This window comes from Nansenia antarctica, assembly GCF_963989245.1.
Source record: "Nansenia antarctica genome assembly, chromosome: 2".
Classification (NCBI taxonomy): Eukaryota; Metazoa; Chordata; class Actinopteri; order Argentiniformes; family Microstomatidae; genus Nansenia; species Nansenia antarctica.
Genome location: NC_137675.1, coordinates 62079038 through 62101504, shown reverse-complemented (window position 1 = coordinate 62101504; position 22467 = coordinate 62079038). Strand labels below are relative to the sequence as shown.

General features: G+C 43.8%; 1 protein-coding gene across 1 annotated transcript; it reads right to left on the bottom strand.

The window, feature by feature from the left end:
• Positions 1 to 1067: 1067 nt before the first annotated feature.
• LOC308149584 (arf-GAP with dual PH domain-containing protein 1-like) lies at positions 1068 to 22254 on the bottom strand (the record flags this gene model as incomplete). The annotated part of the gene is made up of 11 exons (XM_080522447.1): positions 1068 to 1096; positions 2987 to 3215; positions 3695 to 3766; positions 4003 to 4065; positions 4215 to 4298; positions 6239 to 6385; positions 6763 to 6875; positions 11229 to 11311; positions 12557 to 12648; positions 13461 to 13591; positions 22164 to 22254. The coding sequence occupies 11 exons, from the start codon at positions 22252 to 22254 to the stop codon at positions 1068 to 1070; spliced, it is 1134 nt and encodes a 377-aa protein (XP_080378573.1).
• Between the last annotated feature and the right edge of the window lie 213 nt (positions 22255 to 22467).

The following is a 22467-nucleotide window of genomic DNA, read 5'->3' as shown; positions in this document are numbered from 1 at the left end:
TACGTCATATTTTGCCTTTCGAAACTAGATGTCCAGACAATGTATTGTTACCACCCATGACGTTTTACTATTTTTCAGTGTGCAACAACTTTCTTGAAAATTCAAGTTAAATACAATAAAAGGTACACGAGACAAGTCGTCCTCTTCAACCAATACACATCTTCTCACATCTGTCACACAGCACTAAAGAGGACTCTGGAAATTATCCAAACACAGTTCTGTGCACGGTATAGTATGTTTAAAGCTTTGACTGTATCACCCTCTGTTGGACAGAAAAGGTAATAGCACAACAGATAATAGGAAACAGGTTTTGTATTTAAATTAGAATGATTTCCCCTTTAGGTATGTTTTACAGGTTTTTACACAATCACAATGCGTATTAAAAATAAATAAAACAATGTGGTTCCTGTACCTGTGCGTGGCACACTGTTAAAAGCTGCATTACACAAATGAATAAATAAATAAATACATTAACATATCTGCACCAATACTGCACAAGTATTTTCTGTTTCTCAGTTTCTGACAATCCTGTTGAGTGTGAATGTTTGTCTGTGGAAACCAAGAGAGACAGAGGGAGTGTGTGAGACAAATGCCTTGATCACACTGAGTCCCTTCCCACTGTTTGTGAAATGCCTACTTGATTCCAGCCTCAAATACGTTGGTAAATAATTGGTGTCAAGTAAGTCCAACTTCAAGCAGCAAGGTATACATTACTCCAGGCCATTCAGGCCAGAAGTCAATACATCTATTTGTAAATAAGTTATTTTCTCATCAGAACTGCATTACAAATGACTTAATGATATGATATGCATTACGATAGTCCAACTCTACAACATGGAATGAAGAGCAATTCAGAGTCGTAGAGGACAAGGTTGGCACAAAGCTGAGGTGAGTCTGGTGGAAATGTGGTAAGGTGGGAGAGAGTTTGGCAAGGTATAATAGCAGCTCTTACTGGAGTCTCTCCATCCCTCGTTTACCCCTCTGTGGTAACACACACTGATGTAGTTCATCCTTTTATCCAGAATACAAGATGGGTCCTCTGCACAGGGAAGAGCCAGTCATGGCTCTCATGGTTTGTGCTTGAAGTGGGCCTCCACTGCAGAGAGCAAAATGCATAATAACTCATTGAACTTGACCCTCAGAACTCTGCTCGGCCACTGTAGAATGTGGTTGTTCAAGTCAAAATCCACAATCCACCAATGAAGGCGAATGATAATGATATGGTCATAAGTAGTAACATACTAGATATCGAGTCATAACCAGCCATAAATCAAGAGAGAACCTGCCAGGTTTCATGAATACGGATACATTTTTTGCATTTAGAAGACACCTTTATCCATAGCGACTTACAACAAATACATTTGACTAAGTAAGTGAATCATCTATCCAGCAGTCATAGTAGGAAAAAGTAATATATGTTCAGGCCTGGGGCCATTGGTAGTCATTGTGCTAGAAGTAGGAAGAAGGAATTAATGTTATTATGACACCGGAGAAACTGTACAGGGGGGTAGAGGGTAAGTATATGTCTCAGGAGGGACAGTTAAGGTCTAGTACTAAGGTATGTATTAGGGTTGGGCGGTAATACGGTAATACCGTGAACCATGAATAGCAACAGTGTCCATTTCAATGCCGTCATAAAACCATCATAAATTGTTATATATAATAAACACCTTAAGCACCACTGTCTGTGTTGTTGAAGTTGCTATGAAAGTGATGACAGAACCTTTGTAAACAATGTCATTTGTCAAATAAGTAACCTGTCAAAAAACACAGTCATGTGACAGCTTCTCAGAACGGAGAAAAATAATATGGTGAGTGCAAGCAAGTTGGTCCCTAAAAAAAAGCAACTGCTGCAATTTGGAAGCAGTTCGGGTTCCAACTGGCGAGCCAGTAAATCTTGACAAGGCTGTGTGTAAGATTTACATGAAGAAGGTGACAGCCAAAGAATGTGAGATGAATCAGAGATGACTGCCTTTTGTCGCGACTCGCGAGCCTGTGATTGACGGAGATGAAGATCCCCTTCTCTGGTGGAAATCTAATGAAGCCAGCTGCTTTCCACTGACGTCGTGGGTGGCCCGAACGTACTTGTGCATGTGTGCCACAAGCTCACCATCAGAGTTCAGCACAGCAGGCAAAGTTGTAAATCCGTTACGTGCCTTGCTGAAGCCTGAAAAAGTAAACATGCTTGTTTTTCTGGTGAAAAACCTAGAATAGGCTTGATGAATAGCCATTGGGGTCTGTAGGATACGCTTTAATGCCCATTTCCGTTATTGCCGTTTTTGTTATTTATTGTTATGTTGTCATTATTTGATATGCCTACTGGATGCTATAGGCTGTGATTTTGTATTTTTAAATGTATTTATACTGGATTATAGGCCATAGATTTGTTAATTTAATTAACTGTAATTTCCATTTGGTTGACAGACGCCGTAAAATGTTTTATTTATTTAGGCCTATAGAGACTACCCACTGTATTTGTACTCAAGCTTTATATTTGTAGCTTTATAGATGTTGTTAATGTTTGCTATTCTGTTTCTGTTGTTGTTCAGAGAATACAACTGGAACATGTGTCACATTTTTGTGTGAAAATAATCATTCTGATAATAAACTTTATTTGTATAGCACCTTTCATACAAAAAAATAAGTTCAAAGTGCTTTACAACAAGGAAATTACATGCACTGAGTGCTTCACATAAAAAATAGATATGAAATGAACAAAAACATGTTAAAAACGCTAATGTAACATAAGATGGACAATCACAGTTGAAGTGCACTGTTTAGCAGCGACTACATTCATCGTTTGAAATTGACGGCTCCCTCAAAGCCCTACGTGATTTTTAATCCCACGGTAATACCGTAAACCATGGTTACATTTGGGGACAGTTCAACGGTGTCAAAAGTTGTATACCACCCAACCCTAGTATGTATGAGGTATAGGTAGGTGTTGGTATAAGCTGCTGTCTGACTATAGTGTGGGTGGGGCTACCTGCATACTCCTGAGGGAGCATGGGCCGGTTGACCACCCTCTGGAAGGAAGCCATCCAATCCCTCTGCTCCTCCTCTGTCTCGCAGACAAACAAGAACTTCCTGTCCGGTGTTACTATGGTGATTCCAAACTGCCAGTGGTATCCCTGGGTGGACGGAGGCAGGCCGGGGATCACGGTATAGCTGTTCTCTTTACTCCCTACAAACACCTCACCACGTGCATAGGCATCCTTTGAGATGGGGGGGTAATCATTATGTGTGTATTAGGGTGTGTGGGTATAATATGACGTGCAAAAAAGCACATTCTACAACAGCATGTTTGGATAATGGATTCTGATTGGCTAGCAACAGTGGTAAATACCCCAACAACCTTCAGTTCAGACTGCATTTCCAGTATCAATGCGCCTCCCAATCAATCTGATTAAGAACACCTGTGCTGACCTACAATGCAATCGTTGATCTTGTTTATGGGACTATATTCTGTGCCGGAAGGATATATGTATTCTGAAACAATTAATGATTGTATAATTTGTATAATTTTCATATTATGTGGTGGCTGTTGTAGAAAAGCAATTTACCATTTGAGGGCGGGGGTTGTGAAGACACTGCTCTCATGGTAAATTGCTTACTTCTCTATTGAAGTGGTACAGTGCCACCTGTTGGACTCATATTAAGTTGCGCCTAATTTACTCATGGACAGCTGGCTTACCAGGGGATCCTTGAAGTACATGAGTCTCCTGTCATCCATGGTGAACCATCTCTTCTTGAAGCCCTCTGTGTGCTGTAAGAGAGAAACAGGATAGTGAAGCAGGGCACTATGCCACTGTGTTCTTGATGCAGTATCACAATACCTAATGGATACTGGATGGATTTAAAACGAATTACGTAAGGCAGGCAAGAGACTTGTGGTGATAGAGGTCATTATTAGCATGATAACCTTTAACATTATGGCCATAAGACTAATAAGTTAGTAGCTCTTCAGCGCTGGGTGTTACTGGTAGAAGTAAACCACTTCACTTTTGGACCTGTCTTCTCCATGTAGCCCTCCTTAATGTAGTTCCTTGTTAGCTTTGGCACCAACTGGACGGATATGAGAACAAAAGCAAATGGATTAGTGTGTGTGTGTGTGTGTGTGTGTGTGTGTGTGTGTGTGTGTGTGTGTGTGTGTGTGTGTGTGTGTGTGTGTGTGTGTGTGTGTGTGTGTGTGTGTGTGTGTGTGTGTGACTCACATCAGCATCATGGGCGCCGGGGAAAGCCACCTGCAGGTAGTGAAACCTGGCTGCTCTGATGCCGTTAAACCAGTCCACCATTTCCTGAAGAAAGTTTTTTTGTTTTTTTTAAAGACAAACTGATCTCAGCATTATTTCCTTGCAATAAGCTCCTGTCAAGAAACAGAGATCTTAAATTTCAGGATGTTTCTTGCCAAGACGTGCAGTTGAAGATATTGTCCTGCAGAGGGAGGCACACTCTTGCTCTGTCATCAGTGGCTGTTTTGCAACTCATGCCTCCTATAGAGTCTTGGGTATTATTCAACATATGCAGTGTCCACCGTGTGAAGCACAGCATTTCTTCTTTTGGCTCTGTACTCCAAAAGGTTACATTTTAAATCTAACAAAGTAGAGATTATATTTGATGACAGTTGTGTCCATGTTGGTTTCACTGCTTAGAAATGACACTTTTTATAAATAGTGCCTATTTCAGGGCACCAAAAGTGGACAATTGGCTTGACATGGGTTTCTGGTTAGTCAGGTGTGTTCAGTCGCATCATTGTTGCTGGTATAAGAGAGCTGTCAATTGTGTCGTCAGTCTAGTATTCATTCTAGGCTTTGCATTTGCCTTTGGAGTCTGATTTTCATGTATGTAAAACAGCCAAAATCAGAAACAGATTTGGAACATCATTATTAAAAAGTAAAAAAACGACCACTTCTACAGTGGATGACAAAAGAATGCTCACAAAAGAAAAACTCCAAAACAATTGTCCCACAGATCAGGAACTGACTACCATCCGCATAAGGACTACCATCCGCATAAGGACTACCATCCGCATAATACGTCATCAGCTGAACTACATAGGCTTCACCGTAAAGGGGTAACCACTAGTTATCCTCAAGATGGAGACAGGTCAGGTTACAGTTATAAAGTAACTAGACAGCCTGCAGAGGTCTTGTATGGACAGATGAGGTATTGTGGACAGATAAGACAAATATTAGTATGTACCAGAGTGATTAGTATGTACCAGAGTGATTAGTATAGAGTGATTAGTATGTACCAGAGTGATTAGTATAGAGTGATTAGTATGTACCAGAGTGATTAGTATAGAGTGATTAGTATGTACCAGAGTGATTAGTATAGAGTGATTAGTATGTACCAGAGTGATTAGTATGTACCAGAGTGATTAATATGTACCAGAGTGATTAGTATAGAGTGATTAATATGTACCAGAGTGATTAGTATAGAGTGATTAGTATGTACCAGAGTGATTGCAAGAGTCAAGTTTGGAGAAAAAAGGACCTGCACAAGGTTTACAGAATACCACCTCATCTGAAACATGGTGGAGGGAGCATTATGATGAATACCACCTCATCTGAAACATGGTGGAGGGAGCATTATGATTTGCAGCCTAGAACTGGCTAACTTGTCTTAATTGATGATGTAACTGCTGAAGAATGTATTCTGAGGTGGACAGCAACATCTTGTCTGCTTCAGTACAATTTACAGTAATACAATGACCCACCATAGCAAGTAGGGAGTTTTTCAGGGTCGAAAAGTGGAGCGATCTTGACTGGCCAAGTCAATCTTTTTTAAATGCAAGATTTAAATGCAATTGAACATTTAATTTCCTGATGAAAAGATTTTATGCAAAAAGACCTCAAAACAAACAACAACTGAAGATGGCTGCAGTACAGGCCTGGCAAAGCATCTCCAGAGAAGATACCCAGTGTCTGGTGGGGGAAATGGGTCACAGACTTCAGGCAGTTATTTCATGCAGTTATTTCATGCAAAGGATAGTCAACCAAATACTAAACATGAGTGCTTAATTTGGAAATTATATTAATCTGTCCCATTACTTATAGTGCCCTTAATGTTCTGAATGGTGAAACCAATGTGTACAACAATAGCATAAGTTGACAATATATACTTCATAGTAAATGTTTGGAGTACAGAGCCAAACGTTTTTTTTAAATGCTTCACTGTCCCATTACTTACGCAGGGCACTGTATAATCAAGACAGTTTATGCCTAGCAGGCTTCACCTTGCCATCCTCGTGGTACACAAAGATATTCCTGGTGCTGTTGTCCTTCAGGTAGGTGATCTGAAGCCCGTGGTTGTTGCCTATCTTGGCCGGTTGGAAGGTGGCGTTGAGGGTATGGATCTTCATAAGGGCCTTGGGCTCTCGAGCCTGTGGGCGGAGAGAAGAGGAGGGGCATGGGATAGGAGTGGTTACTAGTCTTTGGAACAATATGGGTGCTATGCGACAATCATTTTTCTTGCTATCGAGTTCTATTGGATTTAAGAATTATTTATAAATGGACAGCTGAAGTCATGAAGAGAGGGAGAAGGAAGAGGAATATGAAATCTCTAAGATCTTATTATCTTACATTTCCAGGGTGTGTTATTTAGAGCAGTGCCAGCGCTGGACCGTCAAGTGCTAGAGAGATCAGAGACTTGGGAATACAGCGAGAGAGGGAGTGTGTGTGTGTGTGTGTGTTTGTGTGTGTGTGTGTGTGTGTGTGTATGTGAGAGAGAGAGAGAGAACAAGTGCAAAGAACCACTCACATCATGCTTGTTGAAGTACTTCAGAGCACCCTCCCGCTCCGACAGAATAAATTTGCGGCTCAGGAACTGTCCATTGTCTCGCCCTCGTTTCCATAGAAACCCCTCTCTGTATCCTGTGAAGAGAGAAACCACAGGGGTCCCGTTCCAGAGACACAGAAGAAATGTGAGGGAAGCGGTTAGGGAGGGCAATCCACAAAACACAGTAAAGGGACGGATTTTCGCCCAAAAATGGCCTTGTAGTGTGTGGGTGTGTGGGCGTATGAGTGTGTAGGTGTGTGGGTGCATGGCAACAGCAGCGCTTCGGTGCATGAGCGTGTGCAAACGAGTGTATGTGTGTGTGTGTGTGTGTGTGTGTGTGTGTGTCTGTGTATGCGTTTGTCTGAATCTGGACTTGTCCCCATCCTCAGAGCGGGTCAGGTCTGGTGGCGTCTCAGTCTTCGGCAGACATGAATAATTCACCTTGAATTGCCCTACGCAATCGATGGCTTCCTCCACCAGCCCGATCAATGCTGAAATCAAACTCCTGACCGAGACCACCCTGTCCTCCACCCTGCTCCGCGAACTGCACAGACTGGACTCAACCATGACCCCGCCCAGAGCAGAACCTGCCTCATTCCAGAACCCAGTACATACAGAGCAATGTACTACTCTGCTTCAGTACATCACAGAGCTAGTATAGTGTATAGCTATATGTATGTGTATAGTATGTGTATAGTGTATAGCTATATCACAAGACATGTTCATGGAAACACCCTCTCATTCAATGTAATATATATATATATACTCTTACTCTTTCCCCTACTCCGTTTTCTCCTCTTAGAGATGATCAGTAAAATGCATCTCTCACAGCCCTCCCTATCCCTCTCTCTTTCAACACTATACTCTTCCTCATACACACAAACACACTCACATGCCAGATTCCTCCTGGCTCTGTCCTCCAGGCCTGTTCCTGTCACTGGCCTCTCTGTCCTCACTCTGTCTGGGCCAACAGGGCCAGAGCTAAGAGCAGAAGTGCACTGTCACTGTCCTAGCCTGCCAACACACACACACACACACACACACACACACACACACACACACACACACACACACACACACACACACACTGCACTGTCAACATCTTACCCTGCCAACACCACAACACAGCTATACAAACAAACACACACACACACACACACACACACACACACACACACACACACACACACCACTGTCAACAACATACCCTGCTACAACACACTCTTTCACACACATGAACATCCTCCTCTTTTTTCTTTTTACACCCAAATCCAAAGCAACAGATCTTGCCCTGGTAACTTCATCATCAATGTTAGAAAGTAATGACACCTTATTTATTTTCGATAAAATCGAAAAAATATGAGCAATAACATAGTATAGTATGTTGATAAGCATCATTCTATTATATGCAAAGCAATGCAGTAAAAGAGAGACAGTACAGGGAAAATTAGCATCCCCAGAGTGACAGCTCCATCTGAGTTGTCAGCTACAGTAACACTCCTGTAGAAATGTTCCAGTCCCCTTAGGGAAAAATGCCGGCGGTAGGGAACAGAAACCCCCTTATCTAGCTCCCTTTCTCTCCCCACCCCTCCTTTTCTCTCCTTTTTCCCTCTCTCCTCCACTTCCGAGAGTAGTAATGAAGTCATCGTCCTCTGAGCCGTACACAGCACCCCTGCGGCTGAGGGAGTGAACCACTCTCATCCATAATGCAACAGGCGGGATGGGCAGGACAAGTGGGAGCAGGGGTGAGATCCCTCACTGTGATATGCCAACGTTGACCTACAGGATCAGCTGGACGTGGCGGTGTCTGACTGGGGGGGGGGGGGGAATGCATCACAAGAGGACATCACAGTCGCAGGCTAAAACTGAGATTAACACCCGTTCTGTGACAGCAGCAGTGACTACTGTAATTCTTCTCTCTAGGTCCTACGCCAGGTTATTTCAGTAGCCTTGCCTGGACAGCATTCTGGGGTTACGGGTTGCTAGCCCAGGGCTGGTTTGTTAGGAAAGGCGCAGCACAAAGTCATGTCGAGCTGGAGTGAACAAAAGGCTGCATTCTTCGCTGGCTGGAGAGAGAGACAGGCTCATTCTCTTCTGGCTCCCTGTACGCTACACAACAGAAGGCACCATTGAGAGATGAAGATGGAGAGAGAGAGAGAGAGAGAGAGAGAGAGAGAGAGAGAGAGAGAGAGAGAGAGAGAGAAGATGGAGGGAGAGAGAGAGAGAGGTGTGTTGACAATCACGGGGCGCTGGGGAGAGGGCCCTGTCATCCAGCACCACACCAGCCTTGTCCTCCGCCCAGCCACGTGCCACGTGGCTGCCCCTGGTACAGCCACACCCCTCCCTACAGAGCCCCTGGCATTGACAGAGACCCAAGCTGACAGACCTCAGGTCAGATATAACAGTAGTTAGTCTACTGACAAGAACCAGAGCCACTAGTGATCCCACTCAGAGTGACACTCATCAGAGATGATAGCCACCACCACGATTGGCCCAGGGTACCCCCACCTCCGTGAAATATAAATTAGGAGTGTTATTCATCTGGGGCGGTGGCAGTGGCAGTGCCCAGGGAAGAGCAGTTGATCTATTTGGCGACCGGTGTTAGGGACCGATCTGTGGGACACAACAGACCTATTCAATGGAACGCTGACCTGCATATTCTTCTGTATGCAGCCTGACCTCTATGGGTTTGTATTATCACTCTGAAGAGTATGAATTAGGGGTGGGCATCGACGATCGATAATTGATCGATAAGGATCTTGGTCGATCACAAAATAAAACATTTGGTCTTGTGATCGACCAAATGTTTTATTTTGTGATCGACCAAGATCCTTATCGATCAATTATCGATCGTCGATGCCCACCCCTAGTATGAATTAGGTGGTTTGAGACAGGCCTTGAATCCTAAGCAGCCTGCCCAGTGGTGAGTACATGCTGTTTGAAATACAGTAGACCAACGCACATACAGCACTATAGCAGGTGTCAAAGCTGTGTGCTGGAAATCCTTGTTAGCACACACACAGGTGAAGTGGTGGTGCTCATTTTCAATTCCCTTTCTTTTGCAGCTTTTGACAAGCCCTTACTTAGCACGTTGTTTCTGGTCATTAATTATGGATTAGCTGGATCTGATTAGTGCCCAGGATGGTGTCACTCTCTCCCATCTCTAATGAGACTGCACAGGGTAATTAACCTGGAGATATCCATCACAGTGACATGCACCATTACCACACACATACACACACACACACACACACACACACACACACACACACACACACACACACACACACACACGACAGGCAGGGATAGGTTACATCACCTTTTCTTTCTTGAGGAGGAAGCTCACTTACAGTAAAACAGTACAGTAAAAAACACAAAAAACAGAGAGACAGGAGACAGGAGAGATAAAAAATAAGGGAGTAAAGACAGAGTAGAGCAGAGCGAAAGAGATTTGAGAGGACGACGAAGGACAATGCCCCTCCCCAGACTGACTAAGTGTCTAACTGACCAACGGACAGACTCATTGGGCTGGGCTATGTGAATGAGTTGAGCGCTGCAGTGCATGCTGGGCCCTGAGTCACTTATCACATCCTGGTGTCTCTCGTCCGCAATGAGGTGGACGGACCCACTCGGCCGCATAACAAGGCCCACTTTCGCGCTCCGAGAGACACAGGTCCTTCTGAGAAGAGGAGGTGGAGATAGTTTCCCCCTCTCTATGCCCGCCGCCTGTCCGACTGTCTCTGTGATTCACGGAGGTGTTTCAGAGGAGAAGATGACGCGGCAGGTCCTGAAGGGAGCGGACAGGACAGCTGGTATTGTATTGCTCTCCCCGGTAACAACCTTATTACTGGATCCTGTCGTCTTCCATAGAGAGAGCATGATGTAGTAGCGCTAGACATGAGTCATGATTCAACAAGTCCAATTGAATGTGGCACTATACAACCTATCAAAGACGAATGAACGTCTCTAATAAGTTTTCCTGGGATACAGGGGGGGTGGAAATAATGAGGTCTCTCTCTCTGAGGAGCTGAATGTCCCCCCCCTCTGTCCCTCACCGTCCTCCCTCCCTCACAGTCTCTCAACTCCTATCTCTCTCTCTCTCTGATTATATCTGCTGTTCATCCCAAGAATGTAAATTAGAATTGGAATTCAGGGTCTTGGGAGAGCATTCCCAGCTGAGAGAATGGGAGGCGTTGTGACCGGGACAGAGAGGACGCAGGTTGACTCCCCTGGGAATCCATAGTCTGTCTCTCTGGATCAGGCCACGAGAAACAATCTGTGTTTGTGGTCTCTGTGCACAAGCCTGGAGCACTGCCAGTTTATGTGTGTGTGTGTGTGTGTGTGTGTGTGTGTGTGTGTGTGTGTGTGTGCGTGTGTGTGTAGGTGTGTGTGTGTGTGTGTGTGTGTGTGTGTGTGTGTGTGTGTGTGTGTGTGTGTGTAAATCTTACCTGCAGAGTACGGCTCCTGTCTCTCCACACACGCAAACTCGTTCCTCTCATACCTGGCTCGGATCCACTGTTCCCGGAGGAGCCTGCAGAACAGTCGGTGTGTACAGTGCAGTGTGTTGACTGTGTCTACTTCGTCTTCAGCACGCTAATTCACTGTGATTCACCGTCTCATTAATCTACATGGATGCAAGACTGTTCACATCCCAACCACTTGATAGTGATTCTAAATATCTCATCTTAATGTTACATTGCATTCGACAATCACACCTAAACACAGAATGACTCTTCTACTCTCTCTTACACCCATCGCTCTCTATCTTTTTCCACCTGACTTCCTTCTTCAATCCGCTAACTCCCCCTACCCTCCTTACCTCTCCTGTACCTATCCCTGTCTTTCATTAACCCCCCAACCCCCCCTCCCTCACTCTGCTGTCTGTCTTGTCAGTAATCCGGCTTAACATGCGTAAGGCAATATGAATAAACAAACACAACCGTCTATCTCCTGAGACTGACTGACTGTGTGTGCGCGCGCGTGTGTGTGTGTGTGTGTGTGTGTGTGTGTGTGTGTGTGTGTGTGTGTGTGTGTGTGTGTGTGTGTGCAGAGAAGAAAAAGTCTTCATATTACCATGCCAAAGAGATTAGGCTCCTTTCATCACATCCACCTTCCATCCCATTTTCTCTCTTGCTCTGCCTCTCTCTCTATCTATCTCCCTCTCTCTCTCACTGTCTGCTAGAAATACCTTCCTAGTTAGAAATACCTCCCAGCAGAAAGGCGTAGCAGAAGAGAGGTTTGTGGTGGTTGTAGGGTTATTTATATCACTGGAACGGTTGTATTAGCTTAGCTGTGGAGGAACAACCCCACCTACACCCCCCCCCCCCCCCCCCCCCCAATACTGCACTGCCTGGTGCTTCCTCCTCACGCTACAGTCACAGAGCGTCAACACTCCCATCATCCACATGAAGCAGTGGACCCCAGTAAGAGGGGACTTTCTCGTCCACTATGGCTGAATTCCAAACTGAATACTCTGATGATTTGTTATGGTAAACACACCTCTAGAGGTGCACAAGATCATTATCTTACATGTGTGTACAGTGTGTTTCAGTGAACGTTCACCTCGGATATGTGAGAGTCGTTATCAATTCAAGGGCAGAGGGGAGTTCGTTCGAGTTCAGGAGTTTCTGTGTGTTTGGAATATATAGCCATCTGTCTCCTCAAGCGTTTGGAAGACACAATCAGTTCAGGATCCACACAGCGGTTGACAGATCCAGTATGGTTAGGGTGTGAGGGACATCAGGAGTAGGTGTCGGGGGGGGGCCTCATCACTTACTGACAGTCTGTGTGAGTTGGGCGATAGTAGAAAGGCGGCACCTTCTGTTCGTATTTGGCTTTAGCAGCATTGTTACCATTGGACGCTATGAACTGTAGAGAGAGAGAGAGGGAGAAAAAGTTTCAAATTAGCTGGATGATGATACACACACACACACATGCATACACACAAAAACAGTCCAACCCTGGCCATAGCTAATGAGGTGTTTGCTAGTGAGTGCAGGTCTGTATGTGGGGTTCCTAACCCATAGGGAGAGTCCTGCTGCTACTGATCTTTCCCTGCTCTGTCTCTCTCATTAACTACCCCACAACTACAGAACCACAGGCCCGCCCCCCCACCACACACACACACACACACACACATACACGCACACGCACACGCACACACGCACACACACACACACACACACACACACACACACACACACACACATACACACACACACACACACACACACAGGTTGCCTTCCCAGCAATTCTTTCACTTTGCCTCCCTCTCGCTTCGTTCACTTTCTCTATCAATCACCTGCCATAATTATGTCTAAAAGGCTGTCCTCACAACCTCAACTCACACACTCACGCATTCACGCACACACACACACACACACACACACACACACACCGCCCACCCATTTTCCATCTGTACTCCACTATAGCCTACTGGTTGTCTATGCCAGGTGCTGGCTCATCCTTTCCTCCCCACACTGAATTGAGACTGATGACTTGTTCTATCCCCCCAGCAGCCAAGCAGCCAGCAGCCAGGCTGGCAGAGAGTGATGCCTAGGCCGGGACATGGGAGTGTGGGCCAGGGCTGGGGCAGAGGCTGCAGTAGCTAGAACAAGCAAGGTTTCACCTATAGCATACAGTAGGGCTGTCACACACACACACACACACACACGTCTCACCTCCACTTCAGAGTCGCTCCAGGGGTCCAGCAGCACAGACTTCACTCTGCTGATCTGAGGCATGTTTTTGTGGAGGCCTGAGCAGCACTCACACACAAACACACCCAGGGTGTAGGATGCCCATTCTGGGTCTGCAACACACACAACACACACACACACACACACACACACACACACTGCACTATCAACATCTTACCCTGCCAACACCACAACACAGCTATACAAAAACACACACACACACACACACACACACACACACACACACCACTGTCAACAACCTACCCTGCTACAACACACTCTTTCACACACATGAACAGCCTCCTTTTTTTCCATTATATGCAAAGCAATGCAGTAAAAGAGAGAGAGAGTGCATGGGAAATAGGCATTCCCAGAGTGACAGCTCCATCTGAGTTGTCAGCTCAGTAACAGCTTAACCATCCCTGTAGAAAATGTTCTCGAATCCCATTGAGGTAGGGAACAGAAACCTAGAATCTAGCTCCCTTCCTTCCCATTCAGATTCAATGGTTCACCTACTCAGAAATGATTCTCTCAGGTAAGAGAATCACCACATTACAATATTGTAGGTTCCTTTCAAGAACCCTTATACAATAGTAAACTATATAGATTTGACCAATACTTGTCATAGATTTGACCAAATACATCGACTAGAGTCAATGTGTTTGTACCTGTAGTCATTCTATAACACATGATTGAACCTGCTCTGATTGAGTGACAGTCTAGGTGTATCTGGCCCTGGCTCATAGCCAAAACATGACCATAACACATACAGCATAAGGGCTCATAGATTGATTGAATGAATCATTCGCGGGTTGAATGTAGGAGATAAATCGTGTACAGAATAAATCGTCTCTGTCACAGATGACCAAGATTGGTTGTGGGTGGGAGAGAGTGAGACACATAAGTGGAGGAATGACATAGGAAGGTAGAGAGAGAGAGAGAGAGATCCAGGAGCCAGTTGGGCTAGAAGTTGAGAGACTGTGAGGGAGGGAGAGGGGGGACATAGCCTATTCAGCTGCTGCAGCCTCCTCAGTCCAGACAGTCTGCGACAACCTGGGAGCGTTTCTGAAAGTACGGCACGGCACGGCACGGCTCGGATACAAATGCGGCCCGGTTCGGGTCGGTAGTGGAAAAGCGCCATATGTAGCCTCCTCACGACCTAGATATTAGAGTTTAGAGTTCCACAGTGTGGTCCTCTGATCTATTCATTCCTCTGAATGAATAGAGTTTGCAATTGAACTGAAAGTACCTCAGCTCATTTCCAGTCATGCATGGCTTCATAATAATAACCGCTGGACATCAATCAGGCAATTAGAGCTTGTGTCAGAGTGTCTCGAGAAATGTCTGGGAGTATAAGGCAATCCTCCTGGGGGGCCACTGGGGGTGGAGGAGGAGGGTGGTGCTCTCCTATCTGTCTGATGTGTGTGGAGGGAGGGGGGTCTATCAGGTGTCATGACGACTCACCTTGAAACATCATGGTAGAGTAAAGTTTCACAGACACTATTTCTGGCTGGCTCACTCTCCTGACAGACACCAATAACAAACAGTGTCCGGAACAGATCTGTCTCTGTGTGTGTGTGTGTGTGTGTGTGTGTGTGTGTGTGTGTGTGTGTGTGTGTGTGTGTGTGTGTGTGTGTGTGTGTGTGTGCGTGCGTGCTGGCGTGTGTGCGTGCGTTCTGAAACTTTTTTATCCAGACTTTTATTCTGAAACTTTTTCCTGACTTTATTCTGAAACTTTTTTTCAGACTTTTATTCTGAAACTTTTTTTCTGACTTTTATTCTGAAACCTTTTTTTCGGACTTTTATTCAGAAACTTTTTTTTCTGACTTTCATTCTGAAACTTTTTTTATCTGACTTTTACATTTACATTTACATTTTTGGCATTTAGCAGACGCCTTATTCCAAAGCGACTTACAATCAATACATTTGAATACTAAGCATGTGAATCAGCAGTCCACTATTCGTTGCAGGAAGAGTACTCTAGCTCGGGCCCGGGGCCACTGATAGAAGGAAAAACCTTCTCCCTATTATCGCCTTCTACTAAAACTTTTTATTTTTATTTTTTTTTTTTTTATATTACTGGAGAAACTGAGAAACAGTACAAGGGGGGCAATAGAAGTTCTTAGGGACACAGTAGAGGGGAAAGCGGGTGTCTTTAGGAGACGTAGGAGCAGTTAAGATGTAACCTGAAGAGATGGGTCTTCAGTCTACGACGGAAGATGGGTAGTGACTCTGCCGTTCTGACAGCCGTGGGGAGCTCATTCCACCAGCGGGGAGCCAGTGTTGTGAAGAGACGTGATCGGGCAGCCCGACTGCTGTGTAGAGGAGGTGGGGCCAGTCGGCCAGCCGAGGTGGAGGAACGGAGTGAGCGGGCAGGGGTTTGGGGGGTTACCATTTCCTTCAGGTAGGCAGGGGCTGTCCCTTTAGCTGCCTGGTATGCAAGCACCAGGGTCTTGAATCTGATGCGAGCTGCTATCGGGAGCCAGTGCAGGGTGCGAAGGAGAGGGGTGACATGCGAGTATTTGGGGAGGTTGAATACCAGCCGGGCAGCAGCATTCTGGATGAGCTGCAGAGGTCTAATGGCTGAAGCGGGGAGCCCAGCCAGGAGTACATTGCAGTAATCCAGGCGGGAGATGACCAGTGCCTGGGTCAAGAGTTGCGCTGCCTCTCTGGTAAGGAATGGTCGTATCCTTCTGATGTTGTAGAGGAGGAATCTGCAGGAGCGAGCCGTTGCTGCAATGTTCTCCGCACAGGATAGTCGGTTATCCAGGATCACTCCAAGGTTCTTGGCTGTCAGGGAGGGGGTTACAGTAGAGTTCTCCACTGTGATGGAGAAGTCTTGGAGAGGGCAGGCTTTCCCGGGGATGAAGAGGAGCTCGGTCTTGTTAAGATTGAGCTTGAGATGGTGGTCAACCATCCAAGTTCAAATGTCAGCGAGACATGCTGAGATACTTGTATTCTGAAACTTTTTTTTATCCGGACTTTCATTCTGAAACTTTTTTTTTCTGACTTTTATTCTGGAACTTTTTTTTTCTGACTTTTATTCAGGATTTTTTTTTTCTGACTTTTATTTTGAAACTTTTTTTTATCCAGACTTTTATTCTGAAACTTTTTTATCCAGACTTTTATTCTGAAACTTTTTTTTTCTGACTTTTATTCTGAAACTGAAAAAGAGATAATAAGATATTGATAATGTATTTCGCTGCCGCAGAAAGTCGATCAAAATCGTGTGTAATGACGTGCGTTGTGCATTGAATGACACTATTTACAGCGCTGTACATTTTCAAATAATGCAATAGGCTATAGGCTATATATGAATTCACAGAAACACAGAAATTACATCAAATAAAATGATGTCGGCGATTCCACATCATCATAAATGGAAACACGCAAGAGTGTGTATTTGACAAATAAAGTGTGCGTGTGTTGTGGTGACCACCACGTAAATAGGCTACACACCACCCAGGCAGGAGAGAGAAAGAGTTTAGGGGCAGAGGGGAGCCAAGCGGGTTACGGCCGGCGTGAAGTTCACAACAAATAAACACGACAGGCTTGTGCATCTCTGTGAAGCTCATAATTATAATAACACAATATTGCAATATTTATTACAATTATTTTTGTATAATAATAATCAACCATCATTCGTTAGTAATGAAAACTCCCGCAGTCCCGATCAATCTCCTCTCCACTTTACACATTACATAACCAAGATTTATTTTGACATCACAACAATGTCAACACAATCACAACAGAATCTTATTTAATCCAATCAGGTTTTATATTTTGATTATGACATCATGTCTTTCGACATTGTCACACTTTTCATTAGACATTACTACATTAGCGGCATCAAAAATGATGGGCTGGGCGTGCAAGGGAGCGTGCTTATTCTGGCAGATTGTGAAATATTAAAACCAATAACATTCTGAATGATTTATCATTCTGTACTCTTTCTCTCCTTTCTTTCATGTATTTTCTTTCAGCTCTTTTCACTAGTATAGGTGAAACTAACTATAACAGGTTGCGGCACATGAACGCTCTGTGCAGGTACGCGCTCGAGATCATTCGAGTTTCAAGTTTATTTGTCATTAAACCAAATACAATTATATAATGTAATCAAAATAAAAAGAATGAACATATTCAGCCATTCCATATAATCACATATAACAACCCCTGTGAGCAGTTGTCCCACTCATAGTTTTCATTTTATTGGACTGATGAAGACAGACAGGAAAGTAAGGAGAAGAAGGGCCGACATATGTGTGCACGACCACGGTGCTAGACCACTGGACCACCTCAGGCCACCAGTATATTGATAATTGATAATAAGATATTGATAATGTATTTCGCTGCCGCAGAAAGTCGATCAAAATCGTGTGAAATGACGTGTGTTGTGCATTGAATGACGCTATTTACAGCGCTGTCAATTTTAAAATAATGCAATAGGCTATAGGCTATATATGAATTCACAGAAACACAGAAATTACATCAAATAAAATGATGTCGGCGATTCCCTGGTTGCGCGATCTATAGAACCTGAGCGGGACGGGCGCGTGCGACTGCAATGTACCATATATCTGATCATACCGTTTTATATTGGAAAATATTATGATAAATACATGTGGTACATGAGGTGTGATATGGCATATGGATAAATACATGAGGTATGATATGGCAGAGGTGTGGTGTGTATCAGTCTCGCGCGCCTGTCTCGTTCCAGCGAGTCAACTCGTGTTCCAAATACAGCTGCGGGCTATGCGTGATGCAAAACAGCTGTGTTTATATCACAAAATTTACATTTGATAAGTATTTGTATATATATATATATATGTCAGATGGATATTTGTACTACTTTTCCAAATGCCGGTAGGCCCTAGATTCCTCTATTGCTCCCTTTCATTTATCAATTTATCTTTGACCAACAGATTATTTATTAATCATCACAAATAGAAACACGCAGAGCATGTATTTGACAAATAAACGTGTAGGCTAAGAACTAGTTTCTAAACAGGTTGGCAGTGGAGAAAGCAAAACAAACTGGGCTCACGCGGTACGGCACGGGCCGGCACGGTAGTGGAAAAGCGCCATAACATAGTCACGCACGCACATACGTAAATTGAAAATAAAATTGTCGCCTTCAAAATAAAAGCAATGCAATTGTACTGGACACATGGCCTACACTTATTTACATGTTATTTCTATTATTATGAAATAAATAAAAATGTACCTCACACAGGGCCGGCCAGGGACAGCCATAGGGCCGCATGAGGCCCGGGGGCCGCACAATGCCCAGGTCTGGTCTAGCATATCTTTGATATTCACAAGTAAACATATCAGTCCATGACATTGTAGGAAGAACCATGCAATTGGACACTGCAAAGCAGAAAAAAACCTACAAAAGGGATTATATGGAAATACTGGCCAGATATCATCATCTGGAAAAGGGAATCCAAGTCCCTGAAATAGCGCAGACATGACATCAAAAACATCGTGAAGCTGATTTTCTTTTTCTCCAGTTTTCATGCTGGCAAACTTCCCATGTTCCAGCAAAGTTCAGTCAGAGTTCAGGACATCAAGGAATCCCTTTGACGAGTGATGCAAGGAGAGAAGAAAGGAAAGCCGATGGCAACCATCAATATTCCACTATCTCCTTCTGAAAATGAATATATGACAACAAATAGCTAGCTGGCTCTAAAAGGTCAGGCTGGAGACATTATTCTGATATTGGAGACATGATTCTGTTAGAACAGGATATGCTAACTCTCTCTTTTCTCTCTTTCCCATAGAAAACCTTCCATGAGTCTCAAAGAGCCGAGAGTGAAGCACCTTTGTATGCAGCCCTGATTAGATTTTTTTTTTTTTTACTAAAAGGTTGGCAATGCTGTCCTCAATAGAACATAGTCATTACGGTCCACATTTGGCAAAGATTGTAAAATACTGCTCTGAATATGTACATAGTTTGTGTATGTCTTACTAGTATTGAAGAGGGAGTTTTTGTTTGCATTTAAGCTTTTGTATTGTTTTTTGTTTCAGTTGCTGCTATTTTGTAATTGGGTCAGGCAAATAGAGCAAAATCATGTGGTTCAAGTTTTCGATGGATGTTTCAGTCATTTGTTCATTGAAAAAACTAAAGAGTAGACACACACAAACCACAGAAATATAAATATAGCTTGAAGGCGTCACAAGGTACCTTCCTTACATTGAGTGTAACTCCATACCAAACCATAGTCATGAGAAGCACATCAGAGTGAGGATAGTTTAAAGTAGCACGCCATTCCTCTAAATTGCCATTTTTGTCTCCTAGTTAAGTGATCATAAACCAGAATAAAAGATGAGTCACTCAGTGAGCATATGTCTACAGCAAGAGAGAGTGACAGAGCAAGCGAGAGAGAGAGTGAGAGAGCAAGAGAGAGCGAGGGAGAGAGAGAGAGTAAAAATTATATATCACATTTATTTGAGTACAATCATGAGTGCATTACGTATAGCGACTGTTGAAGCCATAGTAGATACAACAACACACAAGCTATGCTGTGAGTTTGAAATAAGAAACATCTCTAAGACACTGCATTCTGAGCTGAGCTATACTATGTTTGTCTGGTTGCACATCCACTGTAGTTGCTGAAACAGTGCTTGAAAGGACAATGTGAACAAAAAAGTACCCAAGCCAACATAGTATGGTTCAGGTTGGCCCTGTAGTGTGTAAAGCCTATAACTGTCCCTCCCTAGAATAAACCACACCTAAGGACTGAAACACTGAATAGCATTGGGAAGGCGCACTGATGTGGATGAGGATTGGACAATTGTATCTGATTGCTGCACCAAGATCAGAGGGAGATCAGACATGTATTTTGAATATGCTGCCTCAAGAGATCAGCTGAATCACCCTCTGTCTGTCTGTGTGTGTGTGTGTGTGTGTGTGTGTGTGTGTGTGTGTGTGTGTGTGTATATCTATCTATATATATATATATATATATACAGTTATATATATACTCTCCCCTCCCCCAGTATTTTGTTCCCATACAGATCAGACTGGACTGGATCCACTGAACTCACTCTCTGATCCACGGCAAGCCAGCACACCCTCCGGAAAATAAAGACATGTGTCTAACTATGCTATAATCTATGAGTGAGTACCATTTGCAGGCTTTAATTAATGAGAGTGGTCCACTATGATATTGATTGGCAGAGTGGCAGAGTCTAATGAGACCTTAGTAGATAATTAGACCACTTTACAGTTAAAGTATGGGCATATATTAGTTTTATTGCCCATTCATACCACTGGTATCTAATAAGAAATAAAGAGTATTCAAAATTCATGGACATTTGTTTTGTCATCCTATTATCTGATGAAAGTTTGATGTGATAATGTATTTAGTTGCAGGGAAATGGGCGCTTGGCTGAAGACAAGGACCACACTACAGATCAGCTTAAAGAACTTCCTAGAAGCACTTGTTCGGGGGAAGGCTAAAACAGCCCCTTAGAATCAGTAATCATACTTTCCAATTTAATTGTCTGACTAAATGTTGTTGATTTGACCGCATAAGGACTTCCATCCAAATTCATGCCAATATTATCTATTGCCCCTATCAAATCATGATGTACACCCTGGAAATGAATAAGGCTATGCACATGTGTATTAAGCCCAGTCTTTAACAGCATCTGTAACAACTGCTTGTCATATTGAGTGAGTCATAATATAGCTAATCTACAACATCATACATTTACTGTTACTAGAATGTACTGTCACAATAGGCTTCTGGAAATGATATCACAGCCAGCCTCCCTTATATGATCAGATGAAGCATCCATGTCTTGCTCTGAGGAGGTACACTAGCTGTAGTCAAATGGACTATGGGCACTGGTCCTGAGACAGAGTCTCCCACAGATCTCCCACTGAGTGGGTGGGGCATAGTCATAGAACAACTGTTTTATCTCTATGGGATGGGGCTCCAAGGGCTGACAATAGATTAACCAATCCTTGTGGACATGTTCCCGCAAATGATCATCTGTAGGTCTTTATCCCACTCCCTGTCTGGATTCCCTAGGTTCCTTTTACATACTTAAACACCTACTCTGTGATCTTAACATGCGTTCACTTTGTTGTCATGCAGTCATACCTGCCTACCTGTTTGCCTGCACTTGTGACTGATTAAACAATCACTGAAAATCTGATGAAGGTCTGCAAACAAAGGAACACTTGGCCTACATTGTATTTGTGTGGCAGTGGGGGGGTGATCAAGTTACTGTAAGTGACGAAATCTTTAGCACGATATTAATTTAACACATAACACACCTCACCATGAGATGAAAACAGTCATAACATGTGAGATAGCGAAACAAAATTACTATCATCCTTTTGCCTGAGGAATGGTCATCTACAGATCAAAATTAAATTAGGTATGAGAAACTGTCTGCCAATTATTGAAATAAAAGGACATTGGTACACAATGTTTTACTGGTAAACCATTTACAAACGAAGTTACAAACCCACCATCATAACAGGTGTATGATATGCTATTCAGTATTTTATCTGAAACGTAGATTAAAAGAATCACCCATCATCGCATCGACTGCAAGAGGGGCGCCTTGCGTGCGTGCGGAAACTCAACGACCTTGCCTACCTGTCTCGGGGAGCGCCCGCCACCTGACATCAACAATACTTTCTTTTTTGCAACAATACTGTACCTGCCGCTCCGCAATCCGCACAGCTCCCGTTCCCAGGTCTTCCCAATAGCTCTTTTAAAAGCGTTTTGTTCTTTTCTTGTTCCGTAGCCATGTTGTGAGTTTATTTGCTTATTCAATGAATGCCTCAACTCCAAAGCTTCGAAAGTGAGGGTGTTTGGGGTGGATATAGCGCCACTGCAGTTTGTGTGCCCGTGGGCAGTTATTCAATTAGCTATCTCATCTGAGATAAGTATTAGTGTCTGAGTCGCAAATAATGGATTATGATGAAAACATTTTGTTGGCGCGCGCGCGTACAGATGTATAT